Genomic DNA, 17,733 nt, shown 5'->3' on the forward strand with positions numbered 1-17,733 from the left:
CACATCAACCGGTTTACTCTCATCTACCTGTTTGGTCACCTTCTGAAAGAGCTCAGTAAGGTTTGTGAGGCACGACCTCCCCTTCACAAAACCGTGCTGACTATCCCTAATCAAATTATTCTTTTCTAGATGATGATAAATCCTATCTCTTATAACCGTTTCCAACACTTTACCAACAACTGAAGGAAGGCTCACTGGTCTATAATTAACAGGATTGCCTCTACCCCTTCTTGAACAGGGGAACCACATTTGCTATCCTCCAGTCTTCTGGCACTATTCCTGTAGACAATGACGATTTCAAGATCAATGCCAAAGGCTTGGCAATCTCCTCCCTGACTTCCCAGAGGATCCTAGGATAAATCCCATTTGGCCCAGGGGACTTATCTATTTTTACACTCTGCAGGATTTCTAATACCTCTTCCTTGTGAACCTCAATCCCACCTAGTCTAGTCGCCTGTATCTCAGTATTCTCCTTGATAACATTGTCATTTTCTAGAGTGAATACTGTCGAAAAATATTCATTTAATGCTTCCCCTATCTTCTCTGACTCCACACATAACTTCCCACTACTGTCCTTGATTGGCCCTAATGTTACTCTCGTCATTCTTTTATTCCTTAAATACATGCAGAAAGCTTTAGGGTGGGGGGGGGTGGGGAGCAATGGTGGTGTGTGTGCGTCTTTAGAAAATACCCAATAACTTACAGTAATAACTCAGTAATAAGAAAGGTGCAATCGAAATAATATGGTTATACTACAATTGCCAGCAGGAAGTAGACGAACAGAGATATAAGCAGATCTTGGAAAAATCTAAAATCAACGGGGGTTTGTTATACTGAATGATTTCAACTTTCCCAATGATGAATGGTTCCAGAAGCTTACGTTGGACAGAGGAGGATTTTTTTGAAAGATTATGTAGATTTATGTAGGTGTGGAGGTAGTGGGTAGGCTAATTATAATAGTATTAGACAAGAACTGGCAAAATTAGGTTGGGGGTTGCTGATGGAGGCTAAATCCACTTCTGATGTGGGAATCTTTTTAAAGGCCAGTTAATCTCAGTTCAGCACTAGCATTCTTCTGTGAGAATGAATGATAAGGACAGCAAGATATGTGAGCTTTGGATGATGAGATTAGTCAAAAACAAAAAAAGGATGCATATGTAAAGTTTAGGAAACTGAAATCAGCCAAAATCCTGAAGGAATATAAAAGAATCAGAAATTAAGGGAAAAAGAAATTAAGAGAGCTGAAAGGGCCATGAAACGCCCTTGGCAAGTAGTATTAAGGAGAATACCAAGGCATGTTACACGTGTATTAGGAGCAAGAGGTGGCGAGGGAAAGGGGAAGATCCACTTTAGGACAAAAGAGGGAGTTTGTGTGGAGCCAGAGAAATGGGTGACGACATTATTATTCACTAAGGGGAAGGACATGGAAAATGGTGAATTAGGAAGGGTTTATTGATATTCTGGGGCATGCCAACATTGTGGTGATGGTGTTGGGTGTCTTGAAAAACGTGAAGGCAGATTAGTCACCAGAGCCTAATGGGATTGATTCTCGGATACTGAAGGAGGAGATTGCTGGGGTCTTGACAGAAATCTTTGTATCCTCCTTAACTACAGGTTAGGTCCCAAAAGACTGGATAATAGCCAGTGCAGTTCCTTTGTTTAAGGGCAATAGGGATAATGCAGGAACATATAGGTTGGTGAGCATTAGATCAGTAGTATGAAAGTTATTGGTAAAGATTCTCAGTAATAGAATTTATTTGCATTTGGAAAAGAATGAACTTGTTAGGGATGGTCAGCATAGTTTTTTATGGGGGAGGTCAGGTTAGAGACAACTGGGTGGAGAAATCCAAGTTGGAGGTTAATCTGGACATGTGTGCGATGATGCTTTTTAATAGGTCAAGTGCAAAAGGAGTGTATACAGTAAATGACGGACCTCTTGGGAATATTGATGTACTGATGGATCTAGAGGTGCAAGTCCATAGTTCCTGAAAGTGGCAACATGATTGGATGATGTCGTAAAGAAGGTGTATGGGGTGCTTGCTTTCATCGTTCAGGTCATTATGTTGGCAAATCATTTCGCAACTTTATAAGCTCTGATTAGGCTTTGGGGGATATTGTGTGCAGCTCTGGTTGGCATACTTTAGGAAGGTTGTGGAGAAAGTGCAGAAGAGGTTTACCAGGATGTTTTCTGGCTTGGAATGCCATTGCTATGAGGAAAGCTTGGACAAACTTGGATTGTTTTCATTATGAGAGGCATGGATAATTTGGATCGTCGGATTCATTTTCCAAGGGTGAAAATGTCAAATACTCGGGAACGTAGGTATAAGGTGAAAGGGGGAAAGTTTAAAGTAGTTCTGCAAGGCAAGTTTCTTTCTTAGACAGAGGTTGACGGGTATCTGTGAAGAAATTTCCTGTCTTGATACCTTAAACCCTCCAGTCCTGGCAACATCCTGCTAAATCTTTGCTGAATCCTGTCCAGTTTAATAATAATCTTGCTATAACAGGGCGACCAGCACTGGACACATTATTCCAGAAGAGGCCTCACCAACATCCTGAACAACCTCAGCATGATGCTCCAGTCCTATACATAAAGGTCTGAGCGATGAAGGCAAACGTGCTAAACACTGCCTTAACCACCCTGTCTGCCTCTGACTCCGATTGCAAAGTTTAAGAGGCATTTAGACAGACACGTGAATAAGCAGGGAATAGAGAGATACGGACCATGTGTATGTATATGGGATTATTTAGAATGGGGTTATGGTGGTTCAAAGGACCTGTACTGTTCTGTGGTGAATTCACTCACTGTTCTGGTTCTTGTTGGCATCATCCTGTTTTAGTCTGTGAACTGAGGAACTTTGGGGTTGATAGAATAACCTATCAAAATTATTTTAAAAATAAGGTAACAATATTGCTTTTGTTCCAAAAGTAATTTTCTTTAAAGTGCTGGAATGTCAATTTAAAAAAAAACTAGGTTTAAGGTGAGAGGGGGAAGTTTAAAGGAGACATGCGAGGAAAGTTTTTCAGACTACGGTAGATACCTACAGTCCTCCTAGCAGATCTAGACCAGTGAAAGCCTTTACAATGTTAGATTAAGGCATGAAATGTGAATCACTCATAATTATTGACCCCACTAAAACATGAGTGGATGTTATCATGTACAACTAGTTGAGTTTGGGGATAGTGAAAAGACATTGATTTCTGGTGAACTTATCTAGGACCATTTGGGAGCATACAAAGCCATCAATTCAATTATTTTCTGAAATAACATGACACCAGGTTATAGTCCAGCAGGTTAAATTGAAATCACAAGCTTTAGACTGCTGAGGCGGGAGACTTTATATGATGAAGGAGCAGTGCTCCAAAAGGTTTGCACGTTGTATGTTAACAATCCTGGCTGAAGGGACTGAGGGCATTATTGCTAAGTTTGCTGTTGACACAAAGGTAGGTGGTGGGATAAGTAGTGTTGACGAAGTGAGGAGACTACAGAAGGACTTGGACAGGCAAGAAGAGTAGGCGAAGAGTGGCAGATGGGATACAATATGGCTAAGTGTGACGTGATGCAAGGAAGGAAGAATAGAGGCATACACTATTTTGTAAATGTGGAAAGGCTTGGTAATTTGAAGCATAAAGAGACTTGAGAGTCCTAGATCAGGATTTGGTTAAGGTTAACACGCAGGTTCACTGGGCAATTGGGAATGCAAAAGCAATGTTAGCATTTATTTCAAGAGGGCTAGAATGCAAGATCACATGTGCAAGATGTATAATGGCTCTGGTCATACCACATTTGGAATATTGAGCAGTTTGACTTAATGTTGTCACATGTACTGACGTGCAGTGAAAAGTATTGTGTTGCATGCTATACAGGCAGATTGTACCATACAAAATGCATTAGCATAGCAGAACAAAGCACAGAATGGTGTCAGAGCCACCAAGAAAGTGCAGAGAGATCAGCATTAACATTTGACAGGTCCATTCAAGATTCTGAGAACAGCTGGAATGAAGCTGTTTTTGAATCTATTCGTATGTGTTTACAAACTTTTGTATCTTCTGCCCGCTAGAAGAGGATGAAAGGAATGTATAACTCGGGAAGTTTTTTTATTATGCTGGTTGCTTTCCTGAAGTGTAGCAGGAAGTGTAGATGGAGTCATTGGATGGAAGGCTGCTTTATGTGATGGATTCGGCTGTGTTTGCAACCCTCTGAAGTTTCTTGCGGTGTTGGGAATAACAGTTGTCAAATCATCTGAGCAGATAGGGGAAGCTCTAAGTGAGTTTTTTGCTTCAGTTTTCACCAAGGAAAGGGAACTTCTTGCAAATTAAAACTTAGAGGAGCTGGGACACAGTCTTGACCAGATCGAGATTGATGCAGTTAATGTGCTAGGAATTTTGGAAAACATTAAGATTGATAAGTCCCCAGGGTCAGACCAGATTTATCCTCGGCTGCTCTGGGAAGCGAGAAAGGAGGTTGCTAAGCCGCTGGTGAGGATATCCTCCTCACTCTCCACAGGAGTCGTACCGGAGGATTGGAAGGAGGCGAATGTTCCTCTTTTCAAGAAGGGTAATAGGGAAATCCGTGGCAATTACAGACCAGTCAGTCTCATGTCTGTGGTCAGCAAAGTTTTGGAAAGAATTCTGAGGGATAGGATTTTTGACTGTATTTGACAAGATTTATTTGTACCGATTGCCTGAGATAACTTTAGGCAACTGACTGTGTGGAGTTTGCACGTTCTCCCCGTGTCTGCGTGGGTTTCCTCCGGGTGCTCCGGTTTCCTCCCACAGTCCAAAGATGTGCAGGTCAGGTGAACTGGCCATGTGAAATTGCCCGTATTGTTAGGTAAGGGGTAAATGTATGGATGGGTTGCGCTTCGGTGGGTCGGTGTGGATTTATTGGGCCGAAGGGCCTGTTTCCACACTGGAAGTAATCTAATCTAATCTAAAAATCAATCATCCTTAACTTCTGACTTTTTGCTTGCCACATTCTTTGATGACTAATAATTTGAAAAACAGCAGCATTGTTCAATGTTAAAAGGCACTGAAGTTCAACTGTTTCCTTCGTAGCATCAAAGTAAATTGACTGCCATGGGCTTATGCGCTTGAACTATGGATGACGTCATTGTAACAAAGAAGTCCTCAGTTGACCTGAGTCAAATCATAGTCTGATACCCTCTGGCTATGTTTTCTTAAAATCTAAATTTTATATCAAAGTTTTGCTCAATGTTAAAGCAAAGAATATGAAACCAAAAGGGCAGGCATTACCAACTATAAAGAAGACCAAAATAAATCAGCTTCGTACAATTGCTTTACATTTGCTTGATTTCATGAAATTTTCTGCAGTGCAATTTCATGGTTAGAATTAGAATTAGAAAAATACAGTGCAGTACAGGCCCTTTGGCTCTTGGTGTTGTGCCGATCCAAGCCCGCCTAACCTACACTAGCCCACTATCCTCCATGTGTCTATCCAATGCCTGTTTAAATGCCCATAAAGAGGGAGAGTCCACCACTGCTACTGGCAGGGCATTCCATGAACTCGTGACTCGCTGAGTAAAGAATCTGTCCCTAACATCTGTCCTATACCTACCACCCCTTAATTTCAAGCTATGCCCCCTCGTAATAGCTGACTCCATACGTGGAAAAAGGTTCTCATGGTCAACCCTATCTAAACCCCTAATCATCTTGTACACCCCTATCAAGTCACCCCTAAACCCTCTCTTCTCTTCAGTGGAAACAGCCCCAAGTGCCTCAGCCTTTCCTCATACGATCTTCCTACCATACCAGGCAACATCCTGGTAAACCTCCTCTGCACCCGTTCCAGTGCCTCCACATCCTTCCTATAGTATGGCGACCAAAACTGCACACTATACTCCAGATGCGGCCGCACCAGAGTCTTATACAACTGCAACGTGACCTCAGGACTCCGGAACTCAATTCCTCTACCAATAAAAGCCAGTACGTCTTATGCCTTCTTCACGGCACTATTTACCTGGGTGGCAACTTTCAGAGATCTGTGTACATGGACACCAAGGTCTCTCTGCTCATCCACACTACCAAATATCCGACCATTAGCCCAGTATCCCACCTTCTTGTTACTCTTACCAAAGTGAATCACTTCACACTGACCTACATTGAACTCCATTTGTCACCTTTCTGCCCAGCTCTGCAGCTTATCTTTATCCCGCTGTAACCTGCCACATCCTTCCTCACTGTCACCAACTCTACTGACTTTCATATCATCCGCAAACTTGCTCACCCAACCTTCTAGCCCCTCCAGGTCATTTATAAAAATGACAATCAGCAATGATCCCAAAACAGATCCTTGAAGAACACTGCTAGTAACTGCACTCCATGATGAACCTTTACCATCAACTACTACCCTCTGTCGTCTTCTTCCAGCCAGCCAATTCCTAATCCAAACCTCCAACTCACCCTCAATGCCATACCTCCGTATTTTTTTTTGTAATGGGTTCTCCTGATATGCAATGTAGTTTTTGCCTGAAACTGAACTCCATATACATCTGTTTTTGACTCATTTGTTGTAATTATTTTCATTCACAAACATCTTTAAATAATCAGAATTGCAGTTTACAGTTAGTGAAGTCAACAGAAGAAAACTGCAAATTCCTACCACCTTTTGTGTTTCTGAACATGACCCTTAAAATGTCAGCTTTGATTGATGTTATATTCTCCATCTTAGCTTTTAACCAGCAAAAAGAGTTTCTCTTGATTCACCTTAGAATTCTCTTTTCATATCTTGAACACTTGAATTAAATTCACTCTCAAGTTTTCAAATGTCTGATACAGCTCTAGTTTGTTTAATCACTCATTATAATGTAATCATTAGTCCCCAGCTATCATTTTGCATTCGCTCTAAGGCCAATAATTTCTTCTAGATTATCACTCCGTCTCCAGATATGGCCTAAGCAGAACTTTATATTGGTGCAAAACTAGTATCCCCTTGGATTACAGTTTGTTTTGGATTTCTTTCCTGTACCTTGTCCTGACATTTAATAATCTTGGTGAAATTGAGTGTTTTTGGGCCTCCACTGGTTTGAGATTTTCACCATTTCGCAAGTACAATGTTTTGTTAATTTTGAGTCTTATGGTGGTGATTCACTAGATTTCGAACAAGCCCTTATTCTTTCTCAAACTACTCAAGACTGTATTTAGTTTAATGTTTTATTCCAGTATGTGTAGGGAGAACATATCTCTGTATTGCTGAGACACGATCACTCTGATTCAGTTGCGTACAAAGGCTTGTCCTTAACATAATTGATAAGATTGATCGCTGACCTGCAAAACTAACCAGACCACTTTGGCAGTTTTCCAGTTCAGACTCTATGATACTGTTAATGCAGAAGTGTGCATGAAATATATAAGCACTAGCAATCCCTTTGGGGTTTATTTGAATACATTATGCTGATCATGTTCACCTTAGGAATTTACTGTCATTAGTCACATGAGGAGTCATGCTGAAACTGAAACATTAACTTTGTTTCTCTACCTGCAGACCTGCCACACCTGCTGAATTTTGACAGCAGTCTGTGATTATTTCTAATCTACTGTAGTTGCTTAGTCTTAGTTAAACCTGCAGTCCATCCTGATCTTCATCAAATTAATCAAGAATACACTGATGATAATTACACTAGAAAGTAATCAGGGCCTCTGTTAGGCATGTTCATTGCCTTATTCTTGTGTGCCCGAATATTACTTGCTATTTACCGTCTCCATGAGACCTCTTGACCACAATACTCATAACTATCCCTTCTTACTGATATTTTTCTTCAAAGTTCATTGCCTCAGTGACAGAAGATTTGAATCTATTCCTGAAAAGGAGACATTTGTAATAGAAAAAAATGGAGCAAGGAGTTAATTGGATCACTGTTCAAAGCGCAGACAGATATAATGGACTGAATGACCCCTTATGTATTGTAAAACAAATGATTTTTCAATCAACCTGTTCAGAGTTGTTCTTACACATCTCTTGAACAGGTGAGACTTGAACCTGGGTCTCCTGGCTCAAAGGTAGGGATTCCACCACTGCACTACAAGAGCCATGCATGTTGTATACTTATGATATGACATTGGAGCTCAAGAGGAGATTAGATTTAAGCTTTGAAGTGTACATACTTCTATTCAGCGCCCAGACAATACAGCAACAGATCAGAATTCTTAAATCTTAACAGTATACGATGCAATTCTCATATTGAGAATGAAATAGATTGCAATAGTTTACTTTTAAGATGAATCTGATGAGAAGCAGAGCAGACTCACAACAGTTGCATGTGAAGAGAACAGAATAGCACACACTATTTCAACAGTGACCAAACCAATGTCCTGTACAGCCACTCCTATGCTCAGTACTCTGGCCAATAAAGGAAAACATACCACACTATCTTATCTACCTGTGACTATACTTTAAAGGAACTATGAACCTGCACTCTAAGGTCTCTTTGTTAAGCAGCATTCCCTAGGACCTTACCATTAAGTGTATAAGTCCTGCTACGATTTGCTTTCCCAAAATGCATTTATCTAAATTAAACTCCATCTGCCACTTCTCAGCCCATTGGCCCATCTAATCAAGATCCCATTGTAATCTGAGGTAACCTTCTCGTTGTCCACTATGCCTCCAATTTTGGTGTCATCTGCAAACTTACTAACTTTTCCTCTTATGCTAACATCCAAATCATTTTTATAAATGACGAAAAGTAGAGAACCCAGCATCAATCCTTGTGGCACTCCACTGGTCACAGGTCTCTGGTCTGAAAAACAACCCTCCACCACCACCCTCTGTCTTCTACCTTTGAGCCAGTACTGTATCCAGATGGCTAGTTCTCCCTGTATTCCATGAGATCTAACTTTGCTAACCAGTCTCCCATGGGGAACCTTGTCAAATGCCTAACTGAAGTTCATATAGATCACGTCTACTGCTCTGTCATCAATCTTCTTTGTTACTTCAAAAAACTCTCCTTCCGATCGGAAGGATATTGTGAAACTTGAAAGGATTCAGAAAAGATATACAAACATGTTGCCAGGGTTGGAAAATTTGACCTATAGGGAGAGGTTGAATAGGCTGGGGCTCCTTCCCCTGGAACATCAGAGGCTGAGGAGTGGCCTTATAGAGGTTTATAAAATTGACAGGCATTGATAGGGTAAATAGACAAGATCTTTTCCCTGGGTTGGGGGAGGCTAGAACCCGAGGATATAGGTTTAGGGTGAGAAGGGAAAGACAGAAAAAGAGACCTAAGGGGCAAAATTTTCACACAGTGTGTGGTACGTATATGGAATGAGCTGCCAGAGGAAGTGGTGAAGGCTGGTACAATTGCAGGAGTTAAAAGGAGTCTAGCTGGGTATATGAACAGGTTTGGAGGAATATGGGTCGGGTTCTGGCAGGTGGGACGAGATTGGGTTGGGATGTATGATTGGCATGAATGAGTTGGACCAAAGGGTCTGCTTCCGTGCTGTACATCTCTGTCTTTATGACTGTCATACAGAGCAGCAGGGCCCTGTTTTTAGTTGTCTGGAAAATTGAGGGAGTTGCTGTTAAAATGGACACAATTGCTTAGATCCTCAACATGTGTATTGGCCTTGTGCTGCTTTGCCTCAGACACTTCGATGTTTCCCATGATTTATATTAAATGGTGGAGCTTTTAATCAGAATTTCATTAGTGCTTATTTCCTTCCTTGTAGAAAATGTTGCAGATAGCTTCAGCCTTGCATGCATTTGTGGAAGATTGTGGAATATCCCAAAACATGAGTTTTGTTTTGCCAGTTTCCACATTATGTATTGAGTAGTTTGAATTAAACTCTGGGAGAGATTGTTAGCATGGGCTGCACTTTGTAATGTTAAATAGTACTAAGGATCTGAGAGTAGAGCGTTGTCTCATATGACTGCAGTTACAAGTTGACTAATTCTGCAGGACCAACAATGCGCATTGACAACTGAGGAAATTGCAAACTTGTTGTTTTTCAGAATGTAAGTATTGATTGTAATAAACCAAAGCTGAAAATGTGTTGCTGGAAAAGCGCAGCAGGTCAGGCAGCATCCAAGGAACAGGAAATTTGACGTTTCGGGCATAAGCCCTTCATCAGGAATGAGGAAAGTGTGTCCAGCAGGCTAAGATAAAAGGTAGGGAGGAGGGACTTGGGGGGAGGGGCGATGGAGATGTGATAGGTGGAAGGAGGTCAAGGTGAGGGTGATAGGCCGGAGTGGGGTGGGGGCGGAGAGGTCAGGAAGAAGATTGTAGGTTAGGAGGGTGGTGCTGAGTTCGAGGGAATCGACTGAGACAAGGTGGGGGGAGGGGAAATGAGGAAACTGGAGAAATCTGAGTTCATCCCTTGTGATTGGAGGGTTCCTAGATGGAAGATGAGGCGCTCTTCCTCCAACCGTAGTGTTGTTATGTTCTGGTGATGGAGGAGTCCATGTCCTTGGTGGAGTGGGAGGGGGAGTTAAAGTGTTGAGCCACGAGGTGGTTGGGTTGGTTGGTTGGTCCGGGTGTCCCAGAAGTGTTCTCTGAAACGTTCGGCAAGAAGATATAGAGGAGACCACATCAGGTGCAGCGGATGCAGTAAATGATGTGTGTGGAGGTGCAGGTGAATTTGTGGCGGATATGGAAGGATCCTATGGGGCCTTGGAGAGAAGTAAGGGAGGAGGTGTGGGTGCAAGTTTTGCATTTCTTGCGGTTGCAGGGGAAGGTGCCGGGAGTGGAGGTTGGGTTGGTGGGGGGTGTGGACCCGACGAGGGAGTCACGGAGGGAGTGGTCTTTTTGGAACGCTGATTGTCTCAGTTGATTCCCTCGAACTCAGCACCGCCCTCCTAACCTGCAATCTTCTTCCTGACCTCTTTGCCCCCACCCCACTCCAGCCTATCACCCTCACCTTGACCTCCTTCCACCTATTACATCTCCGTCGCCCCTCCCCCCAAGTCCCTCCTCCCTACCTTTTATCTTAGCCTGCTGGACACACTTTCCTCATTCCTGATGAAGGGCTTATGCCCGAAACGTCGAATTTCCTGTTCCTTGGATGCTGCCTGACCTGCTGCGCTTTTCCAGCAACACATTTTCAACTCTGATTTCCAGCATCTGCAGACCTCATTTTTTCCTGTATTAAAACAAAGCAGTCTTTGCATTCACTTGCCAGATTACAGTAAGATTACTGGGAAAAAAGACATTTTATTGAACGTTTTTCTCTTTAGAATTCTTGCATGTTCTGATAAGTGCAAATAAGTGGGAAAACTAAGTGTTTACTGTATGAGAGGAAAGTGCTGGTTGATTGGCAAATGGACTCTGGTATAGGTATTGCGTTGGATAATGTACTAGATAATGAGTCATATTTTCTTTCCTCCCCACTCCCTTCATACAGGATAACTGTTGTTTTCACTGAGTTATTTCTTGGGAATTATCCTGATGAATTCAAGATGACAAACTTTGACAAAATGTCTTTTTTATCACTACTCACGTTATGCTCTTAACAAACAACTATTTATTGTGGGATATTTTTTGGAATTTTGTGGGTTACGCTGAGATGGAAGATATTTTTAATTAGCTTGTTCAGATATGTTTCACAACTTTGTTCAAGTGTAGTTATAATGCTGGCATCTGCCAAATTGCAGAGGTTTATCCAATTAATGTTACATTCCCATTTATATCATACTCTCCCTACTGTCTGGAACCATGACTAGTATATCTTGACACCAAGAACCAACGTAAGACTACAGTTCAGCCTTCAACAGTATTATCCCCTCGAGACTGATTACTGAACTTAGTGATCTTGGACTAAGCCCCATTCTCTGCAACTAGATCCTCAGTTTCCTGACCCACAGGCCACTATCAGTGACAATATTTCATCCTCTTTAACAGTCAACACTGGAGCCTGCCCCCCAAGAATGCGTTCTCAGCCCCCTACTGTACTCAATGTATATCCATGACTGTGTCGCCAAGTACCAGACTAATGGTATTTGGAAGTTCACTGATGACACCACCATAGTCGGTTGAATTTCAGATGGCGATGAAACAGACTACAGACGGGAGGTGGAAGTCCTGGAAAAATGGTGCACTGAGAATAACCTACCTCTCAATGCCGGCAAAATCAAGGAACTCATTATTGACTTTGGGCGGGATGTCACTCATGTCCCCATACGTGTTAACAGCACAGAGGTCGAACGAGTGGAGAGTGTCAAACTCCTGGGAGTGGTCATCTGCAAGCTTTCTTGGACTCTTCATCTAAACGCACTGGTTACAAAGGCCCGACAGCATTTCTTTTTCCTCAGGCAGCTGAGGAAATCTGGCGAATACCCTTGCCAATGTGTGCCATCGAGAGCACTCTGCCTGGTTTGGGAACTGTACCATTCAAGATTGGAGACGGTTACAGAGAGTGGTGAACTCAGCCCAGATAATCACAAAGGCCAACCTCCCATCTATAGAATCCATCTACCAGGCCCGCTGTCAAGGAAAGGCCGCAGCATTCTCAAAAATCCATCCCACCCTGGCAATGTTTTTCTACAACCTCTACCATAGGGGAAAAGGTACAGAAGCCTGAACACATGCAACAGCTTGTTTTGAAACAGTTTCTACCCTACTGTTGTTGGAATACTGAATGGACTCTCAGATTCTTAACAATCGCCTGTACCTGTGTTTTTGTTTTTGCTGCTGTTTACCTAGTATTTACTTATCTATACTGCTTAACTCTGTGATCTGCCTGTATTGCTCGCAAGACAAAGCTTTTCACTGTGCCTTGGTACACGTGACAATAAAATTCAATTCAATTCAATTCAGATAGTTCTTGGATAATGCTCATTCTGGTAGCGTGATTTGGTTATAATGTTGCTGAGGGATGAAGGAACGGTATTCTTGAGAATGCTTACCTCTGCTCGCAATAATACAATTCAGGTGGTGATCATTTCATGTTCTTTGTTTCTGCCCATTTGCCAACATCCATGCTGTAGTCTCCATGCTGTTTTGTGTATGTGTGTGCCGATGTCAGTGCTGGTCTTCATGCCATCCTGTGCATGAATCGATGTCAGCTACCAACAGAGCAGCTTTCTGTGGGAGGCAGAGTGGCACAGTGGTGAGCACTGCTGCCTCACAGCGCCCAGGGTCCCTCTGCACATTCTCCCTCTGTCTGCGTGGGTTTCCTTCGGGTGCTCCAGTTTCTACCCACAATCCAAAAGTGTGCCATGCTAAATTGCTCATAATGTTCGGCGCATTAGTCGGAAGAGGGTGGCTTACTCTTTGGAGGGTCGATGTGGGCCGAAGGGCCTGTTTCCACACTGTAGAGAATCTAATCTAGTCTGAGAGGTGCAGTGAAGAGAGCAGCTTTCTGAGAGGGAAAATGGAACAGCTTCCTGTGAAAGGTGCACTATTCCTAGATTATTCTTTTTTTGAAAAAATGGAGGGGTATAGTGACAAGAATGTTAGCAAGAAGGTCTTGGTGATACACTTATGAGTGGTAAATACAAAAGAAAGGTTGTATCACTGGATGAGAAGCTGGATATTATAAAGCATTTTGAGCGTGAGAAGAGAATAGAGTGTGCATTGCTGGAAAAGCACAGCAGGTCAGGCAGCATCGAAGGTGCAGGAGAATCGATATTTCGGGCATAAGCCCTTTTCCAGCACCACACTCTTGACTCTGATCTCCAGCATCTCCAGTCCTCGCTTTCTTCCCCTCAGAGGAGAATGTGAGATATTGCTTGCTTAACAGGAATGACGGAGTCTACCTTATGCACCACAATGTTTCTCTGTCTCTGCTTTAACAATACTTTTGAAATGTTTTGTGTTAAATCTACCTCTGTTTCATTGATAAATTTGTTTTATACCTTCATTCAGATTGTGCTATGCATTATGTTGAACTTTTAGGTGACTTTTGACCGATCATGACAGATAATTTTTACTAGTCTGCCTCTCACCCCACTTTTCCCTTGGCCTCATTATTTATAATAAGCAATTTTCTATTAAGCGAGGTTTTGCTGGAACACATCTATGGCTTTATAGGAGAATTATCTGTAGTTCTTTTTGTTAGACGTCTCATCCTTCCTTCAGTCACTGCCTTCACACATTTTTTGATTGTATTAAACCTCTCAATGTACCAACAATAACTATAATTTGATTTACTTTACAGATTAACTGGACAATCTGGATATCTTACTGATGGACCTGGAAATTATAAATACAAAACAAAGTGTACTTGGCTTATTGAAGGACAGTGAGTATTTGAATCTTCCTTTTACCAAGCACAATTCCAATTTTTTTAAAAATGGATGTCTTTTCCTCAATTTTCCATTTGTATATTGTCAGAAGATCAGAAAAGTCATGCTATGGCAACTACTAAAGAAGTATCAGAGCAGCTCACATAGCTGCTCACTCACCTGTATATATACTATTCAGTTGGTTTGAGCCTTTGATCCAAACCTATACCAGGATAACGAGGTTAATTTACCTCAGCGTGGACAGTTGCGCAGTTGTATCCTCTCAAATGCTGGTGCTGGAGTCCTACTTTTAATCTTAACAAAGTTTCTGTCATAATTTCCAGTGTTCAGCCAATTTATTTCATTTCATATGACAAAGAAGTAGGTCAATGTAGTGAACCACAACAACCTTAGCTGAGCGACTGAAATAGTGTGCTCCAAAGCTAATTGCTTCCCTAAATCAGCTGAAGGGCAGCTATGACTCTGGTATCTGCCCAACAGTGCAGAGCTTTGCCCAGTTATGGTTTATCTACAAAAGCCAGGATGTCTCCCTTGGTCAATTGCTATCTCATTGACCTCCGCCCACTAAAGCCGAAAAGCAAATGCAGGAGTCAGCAATAATCTTCATCACAACACACGCTTAATGATTGAGGAGACAAGATAGTAGCATGTTGGAGGTTCCCCTTCAAAGTCCAAAGCTGCATTGTCTCTGGCAGGATTTCCTCAGCTACAGGAATTAGTTTGATCAGGAGAATGCATGCCAGGATTTTCCCACTATGGTCAAGAGGAAATAAGCTTGACTGTTTCCACATCATGATTTGTCTCCCTCCTTGAGCCTGTTTACAATTGTTGCATTCATGCAGTCACTGGATGGTTTGGGTATTGGAAGGGAAGGGGAGGGATATTGAGAGTTTTTTGCCTCATATCTGTAGGGTGAATGCATATTGATGTAAGTAATAAACTAGGCCAACTGGAGCTCATTACAACAGTTTTTGATTCGAGAAAATATAGTTCAGGGGTTTTGCCATAATTCTTGCTTGATTTTGTGATCCAATCCTGCAATTCACAGTTGGTAAGACATAGAGCTGGACATGAGATTAAGTTTTTGGAAGTTTGCAATGCTGATCATAAGTGAAGACTGCCTTAATCTGAATTTGCTTCTAAATTCTAGGCCAAACACGATATTGAGACTTCGATTCATTCATTTTGCCACAGAGTGCAGCTGGGACCATTTATATGTATATGATGGGGACTCTGTATATGCACCATTATTAGCTGTGTTCAGGTAAGGAGATTTGCTCAGTTTGTTCAACTGGATTTACAATGTCAAATTGAATTATTTATATATTTATGTTCAATATTTAGTAGCTCCATGCTCAACCAAAGCTGCACCCTGAATGTCCTAGGCTGTGCCATACTTATGTTTCATATATTAAAGACAAAGATAATTGATTCATGATGTGAAAAAAATGGAATAAAACCTCCCCAGTAAAATTGGTACCAAAGGTAATTCTAAAGCCTTAATTTGATTTGCGCCTTGTTTTCATGCCTGATGTCCTCTATGCTGTTGCTAAATTCATGCATCGTAATGATTCACAATGGATTTCCATGCTGTGTGCATGGGACCAGGTGAAATGATTTAGAGGAACAAGATTTTACACTTGTACTTTTGTATCTATTTGTGTTAATTCAGTAAGAATGTAAATTAAATTCAAATAATGTGAAATAAATGAAATCAGTAAAACCTTTCTTTAAGAAAAGACACTAAAAGTTCCTGAGTAGATGGAAAAAGCAAACTTTTTTAGTTAAGGGAAATGACTCATCCTAGGCAGAGCCAGGAGTGAAAGGAGGTGATGGCCTAGTGATGTGACCTGTAATCCAGAGACCTAGGCAATGTTCTGGGTAGCTAGGTTCCAATCACACCATGGCAGATAGTGTAATTTGAATTCAGTAAAAATCTGGAATTAAAATAACTGTGATTGTTGTGAAAACACATCTGGTTCACTTGTGAAAGGCAAGAAGCTGCTACCCTGAGGTGTGACCTGCTTGTGTTAGCAATGAGGTTGACTCTCAATCGGCCTCTGAAATGGTCTAGCAAGTTGCATCAACCATTAGAAAGGAAAAAAAAGAATGAAACTAGATGGATTAGACTGGAAACAGCAATGGTGAAATCCCTGCAAAATCCTCCTTATTAACAACTGGGCGTTAGTGCCAAAATTGGGAGAGCTGTCTAGACTGGTTAAGCAACTGCGTTGTGTAATGTTGTGTTACTCATGGAAGTATCCAGGCATCGTCATCACCGTCTCTGTCTTTGAATATGTTCTGTGTCGCTGGCAGAAAAAGCCCAGTAGAGATCGTCGCAGTGTGATACACAGTCAGGAGGGAATTGCCGTAGGAGTCCCCAACATCGGATCTGTATTGGTGTCAGATCACATATGGTCAACACAAATCTCCTGATTATGATGTAATGCCCCCCACTGCAGCCAATGGATTTGTTCTTCTCTGCGTTGAACACCATGGGATTTGGCAGTGGTGCAGAGTGTATTCTGGTGGGGGCACTTCAGTGTCCCCCATGAACAGTGGCTCAACAGCGGAGATCACTGAGTTGGTTGAGTCCTAAAGGATGTAGATGCAAGACTGGATCTGTGGTCAGTGATGAGAGAACTATAGAAGAATGAACATACTTTATCTTCTCATCCATCTACCTGCCACATATTCATCTGTCCACGAGTCTCAGCAAGGGTGACCACTACACAGAACTGGTAGAGACTAACTTCCACCTTCACATTGAAAATTTCCTTTGTGGTGTTGATTGGCACTATCACCATACTAAATAGGATAGACTTCAAACAGATCCAATAATAGCACATTATGAGGAACTGTGGACCATCAGCAGCAGCAAATTGTATTTTAACACGATCTGCAACCACATGATCGGGCATATTCCCCTATAATATTTCCATCATGCCTGGGGATTCTGGATCAACGAAGTATGCAAGAGGGCCTGTTAGTAGCAGCACTTTGACACCCCAGTTTTTAGTATGCAACCTGGTGCAGCAGAATTACTTGCATGTCAAACAGCATAAGTAGCAAGTAATAGAGCTAAGCAATTTGGAAAACCAGTAGGGCAATTAAACTATGTATTGGAGGAGCTGCTTCATACATATCTCTTCCTGAATGATAGGGAAGCCAAGACCATCAGTGAAAAAGCTGAGTGCGAGTACCTGTAACAATCTTTAGCCAAAAGTGGATGATCTACCTCAACTCACAAAGAAACCAGTCTTCAGCTAATTTAAGGGGAGAAAGTGAGGACTGCAGATTTCTGAAGAAGGGCTCATGCCCGAAACGTCGATTCTCCTGCTCCTTGGCTGCTGCCTGACCTGCTGCGCTTTTCCAGCAACACATTTTCAGCTAATTTAATTCAATCACATGGTTGGAGCCACTGGATACTGTAAAGAGGATGGAGTTTGCCAACATTCTGGCAATGGTATTGAAGAGTTGTGCTCCAGAATTGGTGTACCTCTAGCCTAGTTATTTCAATGGAACTTCAACACTGACAT

At 41.9% G+C, this 17,733-nt stretch overlaps 1 protein-coding gene across 1 annotated transcript in view; it reads left to right on the forward strand.

Moving 5' to 3' along the window:
- Nucleotides 1–17,733, forward strand: part of atrn (attractin) — a 376,923-nt gene that overhangs the window by 34,816 nt on the left and 324,374 nt on the right. Inside the window, exons 2-3 of the mRNA XM_060840099.1 lie at nt 14,107–14,190; nt 15,345–15,458. Coding sequence (XP_060696082.1) covers nt 14,107–14,190; nt 15,345–15,458 — 198 coding nt within the window. The remainder of the gene's footprint in view (nt 1–14,106; nt 14,191–15,344; nt 15,459–17,733) is intronic.

The sequence above is a fragment of the Hemiscyllium ocellatum genome, chromosome 1 (assembly GCF_020745735.1).
Source record: "Hemiscyllium ocellatum isolate sHemOce1 chromosome 1, sHemOce1.pat.X.cur, whole genome shotgun sequence".
NCBI classification, from domain to species: domain Eukaryota; kingdom Metazoa; phylum Chordata; class Chondrichthyes; order Orectolobiformes; family Hemiscylliidae; genus Hemiscyllium; species Hemiscyllium ocellatum.